Source organism: Penicillium antarcticum (assembly GCF_028974205.1).
Source record: "Penicillium antarcticum strain IBT 31339 chromosome Unknown utg000010l_segment0_segment0, whole genome shotgun sequence".
NCBI lineage: Eukaryota > Fungi > Ascomycota > Eurotiomycetes > Eurotiales > Aspergillaceae > Penicillium > Penicillium antarcticum.
The window spans coordinates 687,545-711,460 of NW_026695308.1; the positions used below are offsets into that span (position 1 = coordinate 687,545).

The following is a 23,916-nucleotide window of genomic DNA, read 5'->3' on the forward strand; positions in this document are numbered from 1 at the left end:
AAACAAAAGCAAGATGAGCAAGCTACACGTACATGGACTGGTAATTGGTAGGTGTTGACGAGCCCTCCCGAATCCTCACATGGGCTTTGATCAGAACCAGTTTGCGCCCAATATTTGACACTTCGATAGGCACCCTGGCAAATACATCAGAAATTTCCGGGCGCTTGGAGGAAGCTAGGAAGTAGCAATATCAGATTTGCCCATAAGCCGCACATTAAGCAGCTTCATACACCAGCTCTTCGTCTGAAACCAGAACGTGACAAGCCAGGCTCCGAATGTCCTGGAAGGCTTGTTGTAAGCCATGAGCCAACGGGCTGCCTCTTAGGCCTAAGAGGCACCGCGCTGGTTATATCTACCAGTCCGGGGATCCGGTATTATTCGATTTATCATATGTAGGAATATTATAATTACATATTTTGACATACTGGGATGGATGGTGGCTTTCATGTTTACACCAGAGCTTTGGATAATGTTTTGCAGACATCTGTTAGAAGCCCGACTAGATTGCTATGCATATGCAATTGCCATATTACTCTCTATTATGGCCATCTCATGAATATCTCCGTCGAGGAACCTGACATTGAGCCGCTCACCGTCGCCGAAGTATTCGGCATAATGAATATGTGGACTTCAAGGCCCTCATGCAGCCTGGTGACGAGGATATAGTGGGCTGTACATATTTCCTCTTCCCAAAACAAGGATGTAGTGTGAGAGAGTTGTGATTCTGGAGGGAAAAGCCACACGCCAAGTTATGTTATTCTGTAAGTTTCATCCCGACCTCAAGCTTCACGGCTATGTACTATTATCTCCTGATCTATACTCTTCTTTATAGGCCTACTTAGAAACGACCCAGATAATAGCTGCTAGGGGTGACGCGACATTTACGTGTCTTTATCATGGTAACCAACAGTGTTCACCCAACAAACATGAGACCCAAGATGCCTCCATTCATTCGATACTCCAGGCCACGGAAGCATCGCAGTTACAACAGAAGGGGTAGAAAAAAAGCCTGAAGTAGAAGCGATGCGCGCCCATTAACCTGTGAGTTTACGAGCAGGAGTACGAATGTCGAACAATAACGGAGAGGTTCTAGAATTGGTCCGTTATAGTACCATAGCTAGTATAAGTATGATGAAGATTTCAACAAATGCTCAAATCTATATTCAGCAAACCGACGTCGCAATTACCTCATCGCGTGCTTCTAAATATATGTTTACCCCCCAAGCATGTTATTAAGGATTTTTTCTCATCGCGGATCATTTCTATAGCCACAACGATTTCAAGCCCTTCGTAGACTGGGTGAATTGGGTTTCACCGCCGTCGCATCTTTGACCAACAAGATTATTGACCACCTCGCTCTATGCCTCTTCGGAAACAGGCGCGAGACATTAATAGCCATATTAAAAAATTTGGCACTGGCAGGCACCCTCTAGAATTGGGGTTTTGCGTTAAACAATTGACCACTTACAATCGCATCGCTAAGCATCTCGTCGTAGACTGTCAGAGATTCAATATAGTCATTCGTTGTACACTTATCCAATTTCGCTGGAACAGATTATACAAGAGGGCCTGCCACGCGGAAGGCCTGCTTATACATTGGTCTTACCACTCCTCAGGCCAACGCAAACTTGAAGTTCAGGAAGACCAATCAAGTCCGGCAAAAACTTCCTTCATTCCAACCAAGCCAGATACTCTTAAGTCATGTTTGGTCAACACAGGTGGATCTGAGGTCCAACTCTTTTCACGCGCTCCATTCCAAAATTGCAGCATCTGCCCAATTTCACGGCCCCATTTCGGCCACAGATTATTGTAGTGTTCAATCGGGGTTTGTGAGTACTCGGCGGGTTTTCCTGAAACCTCTGACCACATGTTCACCATGTCTCGGACTGTTCTAGTCTCGGTCTCTGCCAGAACAATCTTACCAGGTAGGGTGAGCTCGGGCTGGCTCAAGATGGCCACTGCGTAGATACCAGGGTTGATTCTAGGATCACCCACGGTGGTGATGGGGCAATCTTCTGGGACTGGTAAAAGCTGGAGATATTTGCCAGATGTTTTCTAAGTCACAGCTCAATATCTATGGACGGTGTGCAAATTAGGTAAGAGTAATACTGACAAGGAAATTGAGAGTAATCATAGGCAAAACGATGTTTGTGGCGTAGTAACTGATCCACATGAATGTTGTTTTGCTCAGCAAATCTTTGTCTTGCTTGATGAACTGGTCAACCCTGATCTTGCCCTCGAAGTGAGCCACAGAGTGCTTTCCTCCGGAAATCCGAAGGTTGTCTGGAACGGTACTCCAGATAAAGTGCTGAAGAGAAGCAGTATTAGCAGCGGCTTTAGCCATGTTTATTCCCTGCGTAGCTTCTAGTTCAATACTGTCTTCGATGATTTGTGTTGCAAAGCTAGCCCAGAAATTAGTTACGGCATAGATGGCGTATGATCCCTGTTGTTTAAAATTAGCCAGTCTGTTTGATGTAAGCAGTGCACCGGGTGACTTACTGCGAAGGCTTTGACAAGACTTTCTTCATCATTCCAATCAGCTGCAACCATTTCGATACCCTTCGATATCAATGTCTTTGATGCATTACTGTTGATATCACGAGTCACACCACGGATGTTGTAGTTTCCGGATGTTAAAGCCGCAGCAACAACAGAGCCACCCTGGGTTCCAGTGGCACCGATGACAGTCAGAAGCTTTGCCATATTCAATGGATATTGAAGTATACTGTAATGAGCTGGGTGGGTTCATATGAAATCAATATCAATCAAAAGGGTCTTCGCTTTTATATGGTGACAATAAGCGTTTGCTTTTCTAGCCTCACCGTTTGTACCGTAATTCTTCCAAATAAGCAGGAGTAAGATCACAAAGAATGAACTAATTTGGCGCCCGATCGGCAAGAAGATCACAAGGTTACTTCTTGTATGATTCAATACTTCACGAATTTCATCGTCGTTGGTCTGGACCTGGCGGTGCGCTTCATTAGTCTCGAGCTACTATTTGTCCGACGCTCCATCAACTGGTAAAGGGTCTAGTAGCCACTAAGCGGAATTATTGAATCTCTGTAACGCAGCACCAAGCCACTGCCTTGGGAACTTCTGTAAGGAGATTTAGAAAGTTCTCCCACAAGTATATCAGTCCTTCCTAAGGGGCTACACAAAAAGGGCATCCGAGTGGTTTTCGTTCAGTGGGAATAACGAGATAATGAGGAATAATGTACTGTACTGTAATAAGCTCATTTTGGAGGATATCCTGAACCCCCTTGCTATCCTCTGCTGTAGGCTACACGCAGTGTGTACTGAGGTAGAAAGCTTACATTCTGTTTGTACCTGTTTCCCCTATGGCCCCACGTAAATACAAAAGGAAATTAGGTCTCCACAGAAATCTCTTTGTAAACGGTGATAGTGAAGCTACAAGTATGAATGACAAGTTTCGGGATTGCAAGGCGGTTGGTTGACGAGTACCTGGTTACAAGGAAGACAAACCCACGTCGACGACCATGTCTTCTAGTTTTTGCTGCTTCAATACAAACATATCTCGCTCGGCCTGGTTTGTACTGAGCCGATACATGATCTCGAAGCTTTTAACTTGAATGTTTTTCTTTTGTTCGCCTGGCATTGGGCGGCTTGCTCTCAGTGACGGTGCTGTTGAGAGCGTAGGCGCAAGATTCGAGGCTACTTTTGGCTTGGATATGGGAAACCTCAGCGTCATTGTCCTCTTTGTATTATTTAGCCTCCAGAAGCATACGCTCAATATCCTTCTCATTGGGGAGATCTTTGTCGTGGGGTACGATAATTTGAGGGGGCTTATCGGGACCTTTCTCGGTCGCAGAAATCTCCATAATCCCGTTGGCATCCACAGTAAAGGTGACTCGGATCTGGGGTACACCCTGTGGAGCTTTAGTCATTCCACGGAGTTAAAACTTGCCAAGCAATCTGCTGCCATCGGTGCTGGATCGCTCGCCCTCAAAAAACTGAATCAGAATACAGGGATGGTTGTCGGAGAAAATCGAGAAAACCCCGGATTTCGTAGTGGGAATGGTAGTGTTGCGCTTGATTATCGACGCCTTGACACCGTCTGCTGTTTCAATCCAGAGGGATAACGGAGCGACTTCCAGAAGCAGAATGTTCCTGATGGATTTCGAGGAGATGTCGCCCGACAAAATCGCAGCCTGGACAGCGGCACCATGTGTGAATTCGACTGCAAAGATCCCGTCTTTGATCGCTAAAAGCGACACGTCGAAAACCAGAACGTGGTGCTCCCACGGTATCTTTCGACAGAGGCCATAGGCGACAGCTGCGGCAGTCGGCTCGTTAGGGTTCGGAGGATGTTGAAACCGGCAATGAGCCCGGCGTCCTTGGTGGCCTGCCGTTGGGAGTCGCTGGAAGATGCCGGAACTGTGTTCACGGCGTCCGTGACAGTCTCGCCCAGATAAGTCACCGCGGTCTCACGAAGCTTGGCAAGAATCATGGATGGGATCTCTTCGGGCGTGAAATACTTGGTCGTGCCTTTGAAGCCGACTTCCACCACGGGCTTCGAATCTTGGTCGATGAGCTTAAGAGGCCAATGCTGGATATCCGTCTGTATCTCGGAAAGCGTCGGCCGATAGGCTTAGCATGGAAAATGGTTTTCTGCGTGTCCATCGGAAGTAGGCCATTCGCAGCGTCCTCAATCAGGCGCTGGCTGTCGATGAAGGCGACGAATGAGGAGGTGATACGGTTTCCCTGTTCATTCGCGATGATTTCGAGCCGGTCATTGCGGAAAACCCCAACGCGGGAGTAGATGGTACCCAAGTCAATTCCAACTGCACGCCCCATGATGTCTTATAGTGAAAGTAGGTATCATCCGAGAAGAAGAATTCGTCGAATTGGTTATGAGAAGGTAGACAGGCTACTATAAAAGGGACAAAACATTAATCCAAGAAATGAGATGCTAACTTTATTTCTCTTTGATTCTGGCCCTTGTTATAAGGTGCGGTCGCGCAACTGTAATCTCGCTGTTTGCCTTTCCTGCCTTCCTGCAGCCTCTTTTTGTTCCAAACTATGCAGCAAATTTTTAGCTAACGGCTGTTGCTGGTTACAAATCCTGGGGTTGCCAAAGTCTTTATGGATCCACCGTGTATGATGTTGCAGTATATGGTTCAGCATTACGCATATAATTGCACGCCATTAGCGCACCGTTGAGTGGGTCTCATACATTAGTATAGATTCACTAGGCTCGAGCCCAAGTGTACGCGAAGATTCCCTTGAGGTTTTTCATTACTAAACAATCTGTGCCGAGTTACTGGTAGCTGCCTTCGTAAATCTCAGCAACAGTTCTCGGAAGCCGGCACTTTATCATGCTAGGAGCTTGAGTCACTACACCTGGTTCAAGTCAATGGATGGCCGGAATTGGTGCACCAAACTGAAATCACTGGTGCAGGATTGAAACATTAGCAGTCGGAACTGCTGCCGTCCAATAACTCTAGCCTTTCGCATCGAAACGCTAACGTTGCCAATACACAACCACTAACGCTACGACTTGGCTCTATTGGCAAATGGTGGCCTTTGATGCGGAGAGCATGAGGTGCTGATTACTAAAAATTGTGAAAGGTTCGCCTCGTCAACCGAGTATCTTCTCTCGGGTTTGCGGCACAATAGTTGCCCATGTTTATCACCACATGCCTTTCGTCATCGCGGCCATGTTCGCAGTCTCCGTGCAACATCAGTGCTTGCTGCGCAGTCTACGATTTCCCAAGACACGTCGTCATCTGTACATTTACGGATCCCATCGTGATCACTGATGGCAATGTTGCTGGTGTCAGACGGCGTAGGGGCGCACTGTCGATTCATTCGCAGGCTAGTAAACCATCATGTTGAGGCACATGCTGTTTGAGAATCCTGTAAAAGTCGGCATCATACGTTTGAACAAGCCAAAAATGGAAGCCGTGTAGCTGGTAGGAGCCTTCTTTTGTTATAACTGACTCCGGATAATCAAATGAATGCTTTGCACAGCCCGTGAACGCGTTAGCAACCCACTAGTACACAAACAAATTGCAATAGATCCAGGGTTTGAGAAAGGCATACCAACCTTATCGTGATTGAAAGCGAGCACAAGTCGAGTCAAAGATTTCTTCCCATCACCAAGAATTCTGTAGCTCAGTCTGATTTGCTATCAAAGATTGGTTCCCAGACTCCAATATTAATCAGCAGCTATAGCCTTGAACCTCAGCCTCCTTGTCACTCAAAGCCAAGCGACTAATCCTGCTTTAAGTCATGAGTCGAGCATACAAGGGTAAACACCAATAAGCCTAGAGTTTGCGACGCAGTCGACTCCGTCCTCGAAAGCATTACCATTCCCGGATCTTCTCAGCCAATCCTATAAGTTAGTACCGAAGGTTGCAAATCCCGCGCGCCATTGCCACACGCTTCAGGGGCCCCTCCTGGAGTATTCGGAAAATTCCCACAGACAATACTAGCTTACAATCGAGATCCCACTATTCTTCTGGCTATCGCTTACGTTGAGGTGCCTCCATACTGCCTTCAAATGTTTCGATGCATTTTGTGTTTAACACACAGTATAAATATCTCCTCGTCAGAAACTCTGCGACGTTACTATATTTGCCTGGCATCAAATATTGCTCGTAGTTTTCCTCGTCTATGCATCTACAATAAACATCAAGGGCTATGAGTGATTGTTCTACTGATATCGAAGGAGCAACACCCCATATTCCGACACATCGAACCACCCAGTGAGTTAGATCAATCTACTGTACATGCAATCTTGGTGGAAAACCAGAAGTCTTTCACAGTATCCATGGCCTTTTACAGTCCCATGGTAAAGGAGTGGATGTAGATTGATATGTTTTGCTTTAAGGGTTGGCCATGGTATGAAAATTCCAACCAAATGTATAAGAAACAGATTCGGACGGGATTTCTTTCTCATCTGATACAGATTACCTTTTCCAGTCTATGATCCGTATCTGTTAATACAAATTGAACATTACTCAGATGCTAGCTGATGCCTGGCTTGTGGAGGTCTATCTGTTTAGTATTAATGGCGAGCCGCTGATGGCCATAGAACGATGAAGCGATACAAATATTTCTGCCGACGACCTTAATATATAGGCCAACGTCTTTCCTTGCGTACTTAACAGTAGGGAAAAAAAGCTCCAAAAACCGCAATAATGGATAATCCTAGAAGAGGTCATTATCCAAATCCCAATCACCTCCATGCTCCAGCATCAGCCCAAGTACATCGATCATTTCCTTCTGCTGGTAGCCCACCAACCAAATCTCCAGGGCAACTCCCAGGAACCCATTATCCTGAGGTTTCAGGTTCTATCTAACCTTTTGAGAGCGGCCGGTGTTGAAAAGCGACCTGGGTGGACTCCATAATGTAGACTGGTGTCCTCAGGCAGGCAAGCGCAAACTCCAATGCCGGTACTAGAAAGATATTTGCCGTCATTGCACTATATATCAGCAAACTGGGCCCCCGAACGCCGCCCGACCTACGAAACCAGAATACAGCGTGACTGCGTTCGGACAAATGGTGCACAAGAACGCAAGACCTAAAGCAAGGGTTAGAAATCATTTGTCCTTGGTGGGTGGCCGCCACTGTGTTTAGGCGGAATAATTACGTCTTCATATTATAATACAATTTCTTTATTCATAAATGTACAGTACCAAATAAATAGCGCCTCTCTTGCTTTCTGTCCCACGTGTGAGCTAACAATACAGAGCTATGAGTCTCAGTGTCAGTTCATGTGATTTGATTATTAAATAACCTGAGCTTCATTCTCACCCGTTACAGTGATGATTAACAGGAGCGCTTGCTCAGAAAATCGCTGATAACCGTATCGCTCCAGAATCGAGATCTGTACATAATGATACGACTTGATCTCTTGTGCAACACCAATCTGCCTGACAAAGAACGCCCTGATGCACTTCATAGGGCCCTCTCTTGTATTCTCTAGTCATTCCTCGCGCCGGACCTAAAACACGAAGGTATTATAATGTGGCTTCTTTGGTGGCATTTTCGGCTGCTGACGAGGTATGTAGGTCGCCTTTCTGGACATTTTCGACTAATCAAAGGCCGGTGCAATGTCTTTTAGATCTCGAGCCCTGGTTTACATTCTGCTAGGACAGATGAACCAGCGGCACACTACGGTAGATACCCTGAGCAAAAGCTTTAACTGTAAAGGCTTGTGTCCAGGACCTATCTCTAGGTCATTGGTCGTGCAGCTACCCTTGGTGGACCGGTAGTCTCGCCACCGATATTCAACGTATTTCAAATGCGAGGTTCCTACCCAAAAAACACCATACTATGAGTTGATCTCTTAATAACTGTTGTCTTTGAGGACTGCTCGTTTGATTTTACGCTTTCATAGATTGTATGTAGCCTATATATGAACCTGAATAAATCCCCTGGATTTAGCAATCAAGATAAAAACAAGTTAGTTACATACTGTCAGCTCGTAGCAACATGCTTTCGGATAATATGACTTTCGACGCCATGATTTAGATAGAAATGATGCCATCATATATCGAGACGAACCTCGGCTACGACACACATCTCCTAATCTTTCGTGTAGCCAACAGAGAAAATGAAGATACTTTAATTGAAAAAACGACGACCTAGCCATAAGACATGGAAATATTGCGGTTATTCCCTATTTTACGCAGGAAGCCATTTGGCTTGGCCGGCGAACTTACGTAGGGGACCCTGACACATCTTGGAGCTCCCGCTATAGGAATCTTCCTTTCATGAATCATACGCTCTATTTAACCCATAGGAAAGCACAGGGCTCGTTTTAATCCCAGGCGGATGCAACTTTGGATTCAGGGACTTTTCTATTCTTGTAGAGAAGCTTTCAGTGGAAGTAAAGGTGGCCCACAGATGATTACTGGACAAGTCAATGGTTGATAGTAAGCCAAAGATATCCTTGTGTTGAGTTCGACAATTGGGCGAAATCCAAGCAGCAGCGGAAATCTAATAATTTATTGTCATTTAACGATTGAATGGTATTCTTGATCCACGCCAAAGAACTATCAATGCTTTGCAGAAGCTCACAAATTACCCGCAAGGTTTACAAATAGGATGCATCTGATGAGTTCCATTTATATATTTCGAAGGATTATAACGATCCTGCGCGATGGTAAATTTAGGGCCAACGACAGGGCTGAGTCCCCTTAAGGATTGGTCAGTTTAGCGTCCAAGACCTGAGAACTTTTAACAATAAGCAACTGGAGCATGTCGGCACCTTGATGGCAAACTGCTTCCAGAAGAGGGGACCAGCGATATCTGTCGAGATGCATAGAATCAGCACCTTGATCGAGGAGTAGCCGGGCCAGCCTCATGTTCCCTTTCAAGACTGCCCACGTTAGAGGCAGATGAGCACTTTGGCTATCATATTCCACACGGGCCCCAGTGTTCAGAAGCAAGACAGTGATGTCTACGTTGCCTTGTGCAGCAGTCCAACTGGTCGACTCGTTTGAGATCGGCGCCCCGGCTCAGCAGCATTCGCACCACGTCCATATGACCCATCGCCACTGCCCATGCGAGGGGTGTTCGCCCACATCGGTCAATACTGTCCGGACAGGCTCCTCTTGAAAGGAGCTTTTGCGCAATCTTCGCATTTCCCATCAAGGCTGCCGATATTAGCGGATCTCGGCTGAGTTTGTCAGCCCGGCTCGGGTCCACACCACTATCTAGCAGCATGTCTACAAAGAAACCGCTGCTCCGCTTCACCGCCCAGCACAATACGGTCTCTTTGAAAGTGTCTCTGGCATTGACATTCTCTCCATATGAGATCAGTAGTTCGGAAATGGCCAATTGTCGGCCCTTGACCGCCAGCCACAACGCAGTCAGCGCCCTTTCATATGTAAATGCGACGTCAGCTTTTGCGCCTAGTAGCTGCTTAACCATGCAATTGTTGCCATTCTTTACTGCCCAGTGGAGGGTAGTTCGGTCGGAAGCATTACGGGCATTGATATTTGCTCCTGCACCAACCAGTACGGAGGTCATTTGGTCCTGATCTGGTCTGGCAGCTGAGATCAACGGGGTATCTCACATTGCCCCCTATTTCTCGAGTAGGCGCTTAGCTTGGGGGCGAGCAAGCAACGATCGAAAGACGGAATGGTAGCCGCGAATCACCACACACTCGAGCGCCGTTCTCTGCTGCTGATCGCATACGGCCAAGTTAATTCGCTGATGACGCCCTACAAAGTTAAGAACAGCGCTTTCTTTTTCCTTCGCTGGAATATCAAGGAATTTGTGTCCAAGCCTTGGTGGCTTGAGAATAATGTAAAAATCTACGCTAGTGATGCTTAAGTCTGTAAGATCATGCTAATTGAGGCTTTCCGCCACAAGAAGCCAGATCTCCCAGGGAAGCCCGGCCATTTTATTGTCATAAGCCTATGTGAGAGTTGAGAGTGGCATATTATCGCTGTATTAAGTACTACGTATAGAAAAAGGCAAAATTGGTAAATGTCTTTCGATTTGAACAGAACGAAAGACTATAGCCCGCCCATATTCAGCGTAAAGTTGAAGCTCTATCGCTCAGCAAAATTAAATTAGATAGTACTTAGACTCCACACGGATATGTCGTAATGATTTGAAGAGCGAAACAGGGAGGCTCGATCGATGTCACCCTAGGCGGAAGGGATGGGATGTGTGCAATGGATCCGTACTGTTTGATTTATAAATTATACTGTCCAGTCTGTTAGCTGGTTATTCTTTTAAGCATTTGGACAACCCTGACGTCAAGCTGGAAAACGTAGCAGTCATCATGTATCGCGTGTCGAGATCTTGCTATTGACTTCAGCAGACCATCCAATAGACCCATTATCTAGAACACAGTATCCCCAAGCGCGCGGAGAAAGGTCAGATGAAAACTCCAATGGTGAATGACAGATCCTTTCATAAATATGTCAACCGTGGAAGAGCCCTTCACCGCACGCTGTGTCTCCGGTCTATTTTACTAATAAAGTAACTTACCTAAATCGTAAGTGAATTGACTGATCATTGTATATTTTCGCAATCTTCGAATTATTTGCTCTTTTAGCTTGATCATCATTACAACCTTGACTCGACTTGTAGTTGGGCCCTCCCGGACAATACAATCAGAGTCTTACGCAATGCGCTCCGGAAATTATGGATACATAGACAGCGCCAGTGGACCTACTGTATGACCCGCCACATGTGACAATTATTTTCCTCTCAGAGGTATAAATAGATATTACCAGAATGTGCCACACAAGAATTCTTCCTGTGTATCGCCCTGAATATTCAACACAGCCTTTCACTGTTATTTAGACTACGGCGGATTCGGAGTGGAATAATAGCCTCAGGTGTTGAAAGCCTTTTTGTCCATTTCACACATATTCATATTTCTCATCCACGATGGAATGCTTTTCTGAAAAAGGCAAGAGTGCCTGTTATGGTGGGGGCTATTGTACCGACCTGGAGACCATTCGCAAGCTGGAATACCCTTTACTAAACGGTACTCTCTCCAATTCGAACTATTCTACGGCTATACTAATTATCATCTTTAAATGGTCTCAGGAACTACCTATCTCGATCATGCTGGAACAACGCTCTATGCAAAGTCTCTTATTGAGTCGTTCTCGCACGACATGGTATCCAACCTATACGGAAACCCCCATTCCATGTCTCAATCCTCTCAGAGATCTACGCAGCGGACAGAAGATGTGCGACTCCGTGCACTTGAATTTTTCAATGCCGATCCAGACGAGTTTGATCTGGTTTTCGTGGCCAACGCAACCAGTGCTATCAAGCTTGTTGCCGAATCGTTCCGAGATCAAAATCCACAGGGTTTCTGGTATGGATACCACATCGACTCCCATACAAGTATCGTTGGTGTACGAGAGCTCGCCCAAGTGGGCTACCAGTGCTTCCAAGATGTTGAAGTGGACACTTTGATCTCTAGACTGGGCACCGAGCATGCGGAGACGCCCAAGCTAATTGCATTTCCGGCACAGTCTAACCTGAATGGCCGGCGGCTCCCGGTCCGTTGGTGTAATCAGATCCGCACAGCTACCGGTGAGTACGCAGGGAATGTCTTCAGCTTGGTCGATGCCGCCTCATTTGTATCAACCGCTCCTCTGGACTTGAAGAAGTGGGCACCCGACTTTGTCGCGCTCAGCTTCTACAAAATCTTCGGATTTCCCGACCTAGGTGCTTTGATTGTCCGAAAAAGCGCCGCACGTGCCCTTGAGAGGCGCAAATATTTTGGTGGGGGCACTGTCGACATGGTACTAGCATCGGGAGCCCAATGGCATGCAAAAAAGGCGTCCTCAATCCACGAGCGACTCGAAGATGGCACTCTTCCATTCCACAGCATAATCGCACTAGATAGCGCCTTCGATACACATCAACGGCTTTATGGTTCAATGGTAAATATTTCCGCCCACGCTGGATTGCTTGTCAAAAGGCTATACAACTGTCTCTCTTCGCTGAGACACTTCAACAGCGCAGTTGTCTGTCACATCTACCGTTCAGTCTATGGAGATCCTGCGCTACAAGGCCCGATTATCGCTTTCAATCTGAAAAACAGCCGTGGTGAGTGGATCCCCAAAACTGCCATAGAGAGGCTGGCAGCTGCGCGAAATATTCAACTACGCTCTGGGTCAGTCTGCAATCCAGGCGGGACGGCCTCATCTCTGGGCTGGACAGATACAGAACTTCGCCGCCACTATGCGGGAGGCTTGCGTTGTGGTGACAACCATGATGTGCTCGATGGACGGCCTACTGGGGTTCTTCGCGTCAGTCTGGGTGCAATGACCAGTACCAAGGATATCAAGACCTTGGTTAAATTCATTGAGGAGGTATATGTTGAGAAATCTCGGCCCTCTTCCGAGCAACTCCATATAAAGTGAGATTTTTCAATTGGAGCCATCTTATCTGATAAATGGAGACACGATAAAAGTCAAAGACTTCATTTTCCAAGTTCCACCGGTTCATCGCGGGCCATTTCTGTGTTACGCACCCCAAAAGAGTAATGCGGACACAAAGTAAGGGAATCAAGTAAACTGAGATAAATTCGCTTGTCAATTACAAGCGCTTGTCATAGAGTCCAGAAAGCCTGCCGTGAAAAATAATTTGTTGACCTAGTGAAATGATCAAGCAAGTTAAAGTAATATCCACTGATACGAACGGCTGCGGTGAGCAATAAGCCGCTATAATCGTTACGTGTCGTGAGAAAGCTGTGGGATAGGAAAATACTTACGGAGGTCCCAAATTCTATTTCCCGTTGATCTTATGATCATCGGTCTTGAGCTACTTCGTATATCTTACGCTGCGAGCGATCAAGAGCGCGTTTCCCACAGATATGTATAGTTGAAATCAATGCTACTCAGGGCTTTATAAACTGTCCGCGGGGCGCTGCAGTTTGGTGAGTCTCACAAAACAATTACGCTACGAGTTCATAAACCTATAGGATCCTGGATTTCTCGTTGCTCTCTTCTAAAATATCGTAAAGTAGCGAACTCTATGAAAGGGTCCCAACGATTCTCTTAGCCCTTGCGATTCTTGAGGAGGTAGAGCATAATTTTCTGAGCGATAAGCTTTACCTTCTCGGACAAGATGCTGGGTGTCGAAGAAGGTTCTGTATGTGTATGAAGTGCGTACGTTATATTCACGATCTTCATTCCCTGCGATTCAAATATCCAATAGATGTATTAATGACGTTTCGAAGCTAGAATCTTCGATTAGATCTCGATCTTAGCCATCAGATTGCCGAAACGCCAAAGAAAGGGGCTTACCTCAAAGCGACCATTGGTACCGACACACTTGGTAATAGCTATAATACAGTTAAAATGGCACTGGAATGAACTATAAAGTCTTCTAGTGTTACTAACCAAAGTTTCAGTAGAAAGAACGGCTATGGAGAATATGTGCTTTGCGAAGCAGGCTTTTCCATTGACTGCGGTCAAAAGATTCAAATGAAAAACTCAGCTGCCATTTTGGCAGGAATAGTACAAAATTCTGAGCTTGAGGCATCCCTTGAACTGGAACTAGCACACTTTTCTTATAACGAGGAAGGGGGGAAGCTGTTACTTTAAACTTACTTTTCTTCCAGCTGCTAAAATATCGGTTACTGTCGCCGCGTCGCGAAGCTTTTCAAGGTCATTTTAAGCCGGTTGAAAATTCAGGTAAGTAGTACCCAGAACATACGATTGAAAATCTCGCCCTAACTTATATCTCAGGTTTCAAATTTTGCAATTAAATTTTCATCAAACACGACAACATCCTGATGGGGGTTATAATATCACTTAACTCTGTATCAACCGCCTACTTTCCATCCTCCCCCTGCCGTCCAATCTCGCGGGAAAGTTCATGTCATTTAGAAAAGTACTTTTTCAAGTAGCAAGAGCCGAACAAGATCACAATGTAAGTTTTATTGACGACTTTGTGCAACCAGGCTTGGAAATTGCAGTAAGGCATTTTCTGCTACGTACATCATCGTTATACTGCAAAACATCTTACCGAACCGCGCATGTTACAGCATAAAGGAATGACGTTTGACTTGCTCACGTCCCAAAATTCAGCGCGTTCCTCCTGCATAATGAGTGACTACAGAGATATGGAACATAAAGTATCCCCATCATTTTGTAATTGTTTCAGTATTTATACTCATTTATGTTTTACCTCATTGGCCATCATTTTCTATTTGGATCGGGCGGGCTGCATCTCACAGCGAGCAACGTACAGGTCAGCCCTTAGTTTGAGAGGTGTGCAATTCCAGGCCGCTGGCTATTGACAAGCAGAGCAGCTCGGTGCTAAAGTGGCATAGCTTTTCAATAAAATAGATCACTAAGCTGCTAATCTGGCATAGTGTACATGTTATGGGGCTGGCCCTATAAGAAGAGACATACTGACAATGACATAGTCAAAGTAGCATTCAATATGGTATTGATATAATATTATGTAGTATGTACCAATAGAGTTACTACTAACACGGAAACTTTAAATCTGGTATATTTAAAGATCTTCCTCTTTGTCTTCATGTTCATCAAATAAAGGGGAGCATAGCGTAATCTGGCTCATGACACAGACGCTATGACCTTGAGCTCTATCCTGTGCCAGGATGACCCGCATTATTCTTTGTTTTGCTAGTAAATAGTCGTAGGGTGTTGAGGCTTTAGCGTGGCTCATGTGACCCAAGTCCTTTAACTCACATTCTTTTTAATCAGAATTGGGTTTGGAATAGCCAAGTTCAATATCTGGAATCGATGCACTGGCATCATACCGTGGCTGATAGACGCTCTTATACTAGGGGCCTCAAGTGAGTTTGCTGATTTTGTATTCAGTAGTTGTGGCAATGGAGCAACCCTCGCAATGTGCTGTGGACACGACGTTCTAATCTCCTGAACGGTGCCGGATATTGTGATGCATTATCGTGCGGCGGTTGTGAATTTAGAATCATTCATGGGGTGTAGACAGCCGAATAGTTGCGTTTCAAAGCAAGAAAAAAAATAAACTGAATTTGCCAAAATTATCACCGCATGGATTTAGCATTAAAGGGTTTTATGGTGTAAGGTTCAATTGAAATAAGCTGCGTAAATGGATTGACTCAAAAATAGCAGCAAATTTAGCACATAAAAAAAGTTTCAAAATACATATAAGAGCCCATCAAATCCGCTTTCCATCTCATTCCGGTTGTTAGTAATATAAAATAGCTGAGACTCTTACTAGCACAATGGTTTTGAATCGATCTACCAAAAATGCCGGTCAGTATGCTATCGCTATCGATAGCGATACTGATACTCTCATCAGTGGTACTGATACTGATATCGATGCTACCCATACTCCAGTGATTACAAAAGGGAAAGGTACGTGGCGGACGAAAACGGCTGAAGGAGTCACCCAGGAAGAGAAAGAAAAGAAGGAGGAAGAGGATGAGGAGATAGCTGCGGAAAATCCGGCTGCGAAGAAACGAGCTGCGAAGAAACCGGCTGCGAAAAAACTGGCTGCAAACAAACCGGCTGCGAGGAGAACGGCTGCGAATAAAACGGCTAAAGCGGCGACAGCTACCACCCAGGAAGAGGATGAGGCGACAGCAGCGAAGGCGAAGGCGAAGGCTATGACGGAAATGGCTACGGTTGCGAAGAGAATGGCTGCGAAGAGAACGGCTGCGAATAAACCGACTAAAGCGGCGACAGCTACCACCCAAGAAGAGGATGAGGCGACAGCAGCGAAGGTGAAGGCTGTAAAGAAAATGGCTACGAATAGAACAGCTGCGAAGGAACCAGCTAAAGCAGTGATAGCTACCAGCCCGACGAAGGCGAACAAGGAGAAGAAAGCTACCGAGACCAACTTCCCAACATCCATGGATCTATTCAACTCACTTCCAGAGACTTTGAACATATGGGATACAGATCCTACATTCCAGTATATACATCATGCTGCCCATAAGTTGGCTGAATTTCTTTGCGCTTTCATCATATTTTTAGTTCAGCTCTTGGCCGAACGCAGATCATCTCATTTCTAATGTATTTGGGTTTTCAATTGCGATCCCGAAGATTCTATGCTGGACTCATTTTCTGAGGTATAACCACGACTGAAGGGTACTGTATAAATGTGAATGGGGTCTCAATCTTGGAGTATTAGGGTGTCTTATTTTAGATAATCAGACTGAATCAAGGGAATCATATCTAACTTCCATCGTCGGGCCATTTCGAAATAAAGAGGTTTGGAAGTAGCCAATGAAGCGTAAGCACAGCTCATACTTCTTGTCCTAATGCATTCATTAGTTTTATTAGTTCTGATCTCATCGCTGGGCATGGATAACCAAATTGCGTCTAACAATCCACAAGAATCGCAAAAAGACATGAAGCTGGAAGGGCACAAACCCTGGGAGAATTTGGGATTGAGGGAATATCACCCAAGCGTCTTCTTCTACTCCCAACCTGACGTCGGGGTAGTGCGGATCGAAGAGTGCGGATCGAAGGGTTCTTATTTCCTTCTATGGCCTATGAAGTCGCTTCCATCGACTCTACTAATAGTACCAATTTAGCTCGACATTCTCAAGAGTAACAAAAGCTTCATTTGTCCTGTTAACAATCCATTTGCAACTGTGCTTGCTTGGTATGGTTGGACCTACTGGAAAACATAACACAGGATTTTTCAACCATAAACAAGGCTTGAGAGGCTGTCCTTCTTAATCAATAAATCGGGATGAGTTAGCCGGTAAACTAACATTGCAGCAGATGAAGACTCAGGTCTTGGAGGACATGTAATTGGCTTATTGCTGAGGCGTTTCAATGGAGTCTCATAAGACGAAAGCGAAAACAGGTGAATAATTCAAAGGAATAGGGAACAATATAGCATCGAACCGGGTGAACAAAAATTTCTTTGGAGTTATCCTTCCAAAAGTTCTGGCCAATTGCCTCAAACCTGACAGATTGATGTGTTCCAAATAATGTGTTTAACTTAGCACTGAAAATTATCCAAAATGGAACATGTGGTATTCACCTAGCAATCACTCCGCTAAAACACTACACGAAATCGAACTTTTGTCGGTAGTGACCATCGCCTGGGACATGTGTCCCGTATAATTGAATCTACGAAATATACTACCTTGAAATTTCGCGCAATATGACCGAAGACTGCAGTAGCTATGCTGGAATCTCTATTCGCTCTATTTTAGCGATGATCATTCTGGTGAGCTCCTGGCGCATACTTCTCACAAGTAACATAAAATCTGGATGGGCAGGCATTATATATAGCACTGATAAAAAGAATAGGTGGTAGCCCACTCTTTCGATACTACGTTAAAGGCGGACTTGGATGAGTGTCAAGGAATACGGATTCGAAGGTGACAAATCTTAACATGCGAACATATTTTGGGAGGAAGTAAGTTTTCCATAATATACACGGTGGCTTGGGTCAAGATTGATAGTCTTGCGTCAATCGTAGTCTTATTTTGATGAGATGGTATACCATCATCAGAGAGGCGCAATGTATTTTTGTATTTGATCAATTTTAGCCCCAATACCGAAATCATCTCACTCTAGAATAGTAAAAATGGACTAAATTGCTGTATTGTAGTGTAAATGTGAGAAGCGATCGCGCTTCATTTGGTCAAGCTCGGTATTCGTCTGTCCCTTGGGGATTTGTTCTCACATACTGATTTCAACCCCGAAATTGGCTACCGTAGCCTTTATAAGTCGATTGTAGACCCCTATAATGCTTTGAATTTTATACACCCCACCGTCCGACCTACAAAGCAGAAGGGGTGCCTTGGTCTCCGTAGCTAGCAAGATGATCTCCATTCCCATTTTGCTTTCATTTATTCTCACATTGACTGTATTGATCACTTCATTGGCCGGTACAGCCAACAGCATTATGTTAGGTACAAAAAAAAAGACCAGCCGCCTTGTGTTCGCGCATTTCATGGTATGCTCGTGCTAGTAGCAATGTGGTCAATATGGGTTGACAATGACATCTCAACAGATTGGAGCGACCCATAACCGGAAAAGTGCGTCTGAATATGACGAGGACATGCGGATTGCAAAATCACTTGGAATCGACGCCTTTGCTTTGAATATTGGGACGGACCCGTACACAAAGCAGCAGCTCGAGCTTGCCTATGAGTCTGCAGCGCAGAATTTGATGAAAGTCTTTATTTCCTTTGACTTCAACTGGTGGCAAACGGACCGAACCACCGAGATCGGCCATACAATTGCTCGGTTTGCTGCTAGACCTGCTCAGCTAATGGTGGACAACAAAGTGTTTGTATCGACCTTTGCAGGTGACGGTTTAGACGTGGCAGCATTAAGGATAGCAGCTGGAGTTCCGATCTTCTTTGCTCCTAATTTTCACCCGGCTTTTGGGACCGACACCACCTCCGTTGACGGCCTCTTCAACTGGATGGCTTGGCCCCACAACGGAGGTAACAAAGCACCAACACGTCATAGCAATATTTCTGTTGCGGATGGAGATCAAGTCTACATCAATGTCCTTGCAGGGCGTGCTTACGTAGCCCGTAAGAAATTGTCTCCACTGTCCCCCTCCTCCCTCTCCTTACTTGTCATCCGCAATTATCTGACTTCTAAGCAGCGGTGTCACCGTGGTTCTTCACCCACTTTGGACCAGAGGTACCATACAGCAAGAACTGGATATTCCCTTCAGATTTGCTATGGTATAATCGATGGCATGAAATATTGACCATGCGGCCTCGTTTCATTGAAATTGTGACATGGAATGACTATGGCGAGTCCCACTATACTGGGCCCTTGCATTCTCCCCACACTGATGATGGAGCTTCAAAGTGGGTCAACGATATGTAATGCGTCCTCTCTGAAAATAATGTTACGCCAGTCTAACACATACAGGCCACATGACGGATGGTTAGAGATGGCAAAGCCATTTATCGCAGCATTCAAAGCAGGCGCATCTTCTCCGGATAAATACATCACTTCTGACCGATTGATCTACTGGTACCGCCCTGCACTGCGGAATCAGAACTGCGACGTAACAGATACGTGCGTTGCTCCCGCTGTTAACAGTAGCGGGAATTACTTTTTAGGGCGACCTGACGGTTGGCAATCCGTGCATGACTCTGTATTCGTGGTCGCGTTACTCCGAAGCCCCGCATTGGTGCAGATCAACTCCGGTGGCAGGCTGTACCATTACAATGCTCCAGCAGGTGCCTTTGCCCAAGCGGTACCAATGCATCCTGGAGACCAATCGTTCTCGGTTTATCGCAATGGAAAGACAATTCTAGAGGGAACCAGTCTAAAACAGATCATCAATGGCTGTGTCTGTGGTCTATATAATTTTAACGCTTATGGTAAGACCTCGGCGAATAGGCCAATTATTCGAAATTCTAGCGCTCTTTTTAACGTGTCAATTGCAGTTGGAAGTCTCCCACCAACACTTAAAAGCTCTCTACAACCGGACGGCCTGATATCCTTTTCTCATGGATTGCAAGTTCAAACTTGCGAGGCCATCCCTTCACTAAGAAGCTTGGCTCACCCTCCATCCACCTCTTCAACAAATAATATGCCCACAGAGCAGACTTGTATCACAAGCAATCTCTGGGGTGCTTTATCGACTGTCTATGCTATTTCATCAACAAGCAGCATATAGAAAAGGCCCACCTACCCCTTGTGTGTGCCCGTCAGTGGAATAACTCTAGTCTGGCATGGACTTTGAGATGTTTTTGCAAGATAAGCTCTTCGTCCATGGTACAGACTAGCATGTTAGGTTCCACTGTGGGCTAGCGTCGTGTCATGTAAAGTGGTCTCATAGGTGGTTGGAAAGGAATCATTCTGAAGGACAAACGCTGCAAGTGTATATCTCTCCACGAAGTTATCATATCATGATAACCACGACTCGAGATGTGACTCGTTAGACCATGCGACCTGGATAGCAGCAAACCGATCCTAAATTCCCTCTTCGGAACAACGAGCGATTAATATTGACTAAAGCAAATCCCCAGCATGAAATCCGCCCAATCACTCGACCAAAGCTTAATTCCACTAACTCCATTAGCACCTTGCACCCGCCTGGAAGACTCCGACAACACACTTTCAACGGCAACTCTTCTGGCCCTACTCCGTCGCCTAGCCCACCTAACACCATCCTGCACCGCAACCACACTGTCACGCGCCGGACTCAGTGTAAATTTTGAGCCTGCACACCACACGTCATTGTAACCGTCCGTTCAGTCAAAAATTGCAAGCTGTTGGAGAGGATTGCAATCACTTGGACGAGACTTGTTGAATAATGGCTTGTAAACTATGCAGATGATCTTGTTGTGTTCGTGCAGATGCAGCGCCGTTGCAAGCCCGGCTGAGTTGCTGCCAATTATTATTGTTCATTGACTTTTCGGGGCTTTGGGTACGAGAGGTAGCATTCAAGGGTTGAGGCTTGGCTTCGTTTCTTTGCGATCGTGGCTGGGCATGGGCCTTTGATGGGTTACCTGCCGGATTAGGGCATGATTTGATTTGTTTCTTGGAACTTCTGCATTGTTGACCCTGATATTAATATGGGCTTATCGAATTAATTTCATCTCAAATGCGCGCGATTCCAATGTAGCTGGTGTTTGTATAATCAGTAGCTCAGGCCCCAGTGAGACTCAACAAAGGGGCGAGCTTTAGGTCAAAAGCAAAGGCCAAGCAAGGCCAGACGAACTAGGCACAAAGCAGACCCAAAGCAAAGCAGAATATACTTTTAGAAGTGCGAGGACGTTGTGTGAACTTACTCCTTCATGATGGGCACTGCTTACGGCACATATGTGGCTCTCGTTTTTACGGGCTGCATTTAGGGTTTAGAAATGCAAATGTCCATTATAAGAAGGCAACCATGTTCCGTAATAGACAAAATTTAAAACAATCAATCACTTCTTGAACATTGCAAATCACCACCAACCTAGTTAGTCGCCAAATCATCGATAGAGTTGGGGATCTGGGACTTTACACGAGATTAATGAGTTGCCTGACGTGGATTTAACATAAGCACAGCTCGCCCCCGATACTTCATCTCCCTCCAAAACTTTGAAAATAATCATTTCGCAGATATACGGCCACTTAGAGTTAAATGGCAAGTTGCTTGAAGTGCAATGAGAAGAGAGGACAAAATGGAAATGAAAAAAACAAGAAGGAACAGAAATGAGACCAAACCCTCAACAGAAATAAACGACGGGAAAAGGATACGATACCAGGACAGCAAGCAAGAACTTCAAGAATCGAAAATCGGACCAAATGCCGGGATTCCTCGCGCTTCAAGCTCATACAGAATTCGTTTCGTCAGCAAAGGGTTACTGATCACGCACACAGCCTCCGCATCAAATTCTCTAACCTGCTGAAAGATGATGGGGACCATGTCGGTGCGGCCACACCGGGTCGTATCCATAATGATGGGATCATAATCCATCTGACGCACCATCCCCATCACGCCCTCGCCGTACGTCTCAAGAGGGGCGCGTGTCTGCCAGAGAACGCGCAGCGCGGGCCGGTTCTCGTCCCCCAGGAATGAGAGACAGGGTCCGATGCCTGAACCCGTTGTGACGACAATCACACGGTGGAAAACACGCATCGCATACGCGAAGCCCTGGGTTAATACTCCTCGTTTCCAGAGGTGAGCTGGGGGCTTTTGGATCGTGTCGGCCGTCCAGTCGCCGGCTTTTGAGACTAGGCATGAGAAGGTGGATGGTTGGTCTGTTTCCGCTGCAGTGTCTGGGAAGGTGGCGAATCCGTGCCAGTCGCGGAGGGGGTGTTTGGCTAGTTGAATGCCCTCTGCAAAGGCCGTTTTTGTGTGGTCGAAGTGTAGGCGGATGGCATGGGTGGAGAGAGGCTCGGCCCGCACCGCAACCTTGCGAAGGAAGAGCCAGGGCTGGATGATGGAGACGGCGGTTGCGACAAGGAACCAAAAGGCCGGCAGGGTCACGAGGAAAGTGCCTAGGGGTTTATGCAGGGACAGACTGGCTTCGTGGGCGAAGATCATCAGCAAGGCGGAGAACAAGGCGACGACAATCCACCCCAGGAAACGGTGGGTAAGTTCAAAACAGTCGTGCCGCTTCAGGCGGAACGTGGGGTGTGCCACCGCGATTATCGCTAACAGCAGAACCAGAATAATATACACTAGCATGACTGGCGTGGTAGAAAGGCGGATCCTGGCCCCGGCGGTTGTTCCCCAGTACTGATTCGACAGGATGCCGACGAATCCGACGTACCAGACAAGTGAGGCCACTCCACAGCCGCTGTGAACTCCGCCATAGTGGTAGACCTTGGCTGCTATCTTGCGCAGGGGAAGTGGTGCAGACCTCGGTATCGAGCACACAACCAGGAAGATCGCGTTGACAACTAATGGCTGCCGGGCCATACCACAAACGAGCAGGTTGGCGGCAGTGGCATTGACCAGAGCTAACAGCTTTTGCTCCTTGGTCATAACGGTCACAAATACGGCGGTGTTTGCTAGGAAGACTAGCGTGAATAGACGTCGGTATATAGTGAGAATGGCATAGCGTGTCGAGGCAAGCAACTTGGGCTTGGGCTGCCTGGTCTGCGCCTCGGGATCCATGTCATTCAGCCTACCCACCTCCCTTGGACAGTACTTATTGATGGGCCTGTTATCAGTGGAAGTGACCTCACTTGAGGAGCCCGAGCCTGTCAGCATAGCTGTTGGGGGGGCGGTAATGGTTATAGGACACTTTTCTGGCATGATTATCGATTTAGCTGAGCTAACATATGTAGGGTCTTGAACCAAGTCAAGGGAACAAAGGAAGGTTGTGAAGGCTGAGTTGACAATTCAACCAACGCAGATCATTTAATTTATGATACTAATGCGCCGGGTCTTGGCTCACTTCCTCCACATGCGCCCTTTCCCTCCTTTCTCAATCCTATTTGAGCCTGACCATTTCCTGAAGCTCTGTGGACGTTGGGTGCAACGCGAACTAATTTCTTGATTCCTCTTTTCCTTTTTTTTTTTTTTTTTTTTTTTCACTTGAAAAATGCATTATCCATTTCTGTCTAGGTGTATGAAACTATCATGGCCGGAACATGAGCCCACCCTTGCCAATAAACTAATTCACAGCTAAGGTAAACCGAGAGATGGCTATATTACACGTCAAAAGTTCGAAGATGTAGAGTAGTCGAGACCGTCGACCGAGAAATCGGGGACGGGTATGTTGACAGGGAAGTTGAGAAAGAAATTCTTGTTTATTGGGAAGTAGGGTGTAATCAAACCAAAGTGAATAACCTACCATTACTCTGGGTATCAGCATTATTCACTATCCCCTATCCCAAGATAATTGCATCAGGCGCACCACGATCAGTCAACAGATGTGGCAAGCTAATTGGAGAAGACGCCCTCAAGAATATCATAAAGTTTACGACCCTGCTTTAAGGAATACAATAATTTAATGGCCAAGGGAGATATTCTTCCGCCGGGAGGGTACCCATACCTCCAAA

At 46.0% G+C, this 23,916-nt stretch overlaps 7 protein-coding genes across 7 annotated transcripts; 3 read left to right on the forward strand and 4 right to left on the reverse strand.

Annotated features, from left to right (window-relative positions):
• Positions 1-1,635: 1,635 nt before the first annotated feature.
• Positions 1,636-2,703, reverse strand: N7508_011180 (NmrA/HSCARG family protein; the record flags this gene model as incomplete). The annotated part of the gene is made up of 3 exons (XM_058469240.1): positions 1,636-2,055; positions 2,114-2,443; positions 2,500-2,703. 3 exons carry the CDS (start codon positions 2,701-2,703, stop codon positions 1,636-1,638), a joined length of 954 nt encoding a protein of 317 aa, XP_058314218.1.
• Positions 2,704-3,722: 1,019 nt separating this feature from the next.
• Positions 3,723-4,815, reverse strand: N7508_011181 (uncharacterized protein; the record flags this gene model as incomplete). The annotated part of the gene is made up of 4 exons (XM_058469241.1): positions 3,723-3,887; positions 4,017-4,222; positions 4,264-4,608; positions 4,716-4,815. The coding sequence occupies 4 exons, from the start codon at positions 4,813-4,815 to the stop codon at positions 3,723-3,725; spliced, it is 816 nt and encodes a 271-aa protein (XP_058314219.1).
• A 4,570-nt stretch (positions 4,816-9,385) lies between these two features.
• On the reverse strand, positions 9,386-10,003 carry N7508_011182 (ankyrin repeat domain-containing protein; the record flags this gene model as incomplete). Its single annotated transcript, XM_058469242.1, has 1 exon — positions 9,386-10,003. The coding sequence occupies one exon, from the start codon at positions 10,001-10,003 to the stop codon at positions 9,386-9,388; it is 618 nt and encodes a 205-aa protein (XP_058314220.1).
• A 1,377-nt stretch (positions 10,004-11,380) lies between these two features.
• N7508_011183 (uncharacterized protein) lies at positions 11,381-12,876 on the forward strand (the record flags this gene model as incomplete). Its single annotated transcript, XM_058469243.1, has 2 exons — positions 11,381-11,480; positions 11,543-12,876. 2 exons carry the CDS (start codon positions 11,381-11,383, stop codon positions 12,874-12,876), a joined length of 1,434 nt encoding a protein of 477 aa, XP_058314221.1.
• A 2,822-nt stretch (positions 12,877-15,698) lies between these two features.
• On the forward strand, positions 15,699-16,490 carry N7508_011184 (uncharacterized protein; the record flags this gene model as incomplete). The annotated part of the gene is made up of 2 exons (XM_058469244.1): positions 15,699-15,729; positions 15,814-16,490. 2 exons carry the CDS (start codon positions 15,699-15,701, stop codon positions 16,488-16,490), a joined length of 708 nt encoding a protein of 235 aa, XP_058314222.1.
• A 1,772-nt stretch (positions 16,491-18,262) lies between these two features.
• Positions 18,263-20,092, forward strand: N7508_011185 (glycoside hydrolase family 71 protein; the record flags this gene model as incomplete). Its single annotated transcript, XM_058469245.1, has 4 exons — positions 18,263-18,397; positions 18,455-18,986; positions 19,061-19,286; positions 19,336-20,092. 4 exons carry the CDS (start codon positions 18,263-18,265, stop codon positions 20,090-20,092), a joined length of 1,650 nt encoding a protein of 549 aa, XP_058314223.1.
• Positions 20,093-21,685: 1,593 nt separating this feature from the next.
• N7508_011186 (uncharacterized protein) lies at positions 21,686-23,122 on the reverse strand (the record flags this gene model as incomplete). Its single annotated transcript, XM_058469246.1, has 1 exon — positions 21,686-23,122. The coding sequence occupies one exon, from the start codon at positions 23,120-23,122 to the stop codon at positions 21,686-21,688; it is 1,437 nt and encodes a 478-aa protein (XP_058314224.1).
• Between the last annotated feature and the right edge of the window lie 794 nt (positions 23,123-23,916).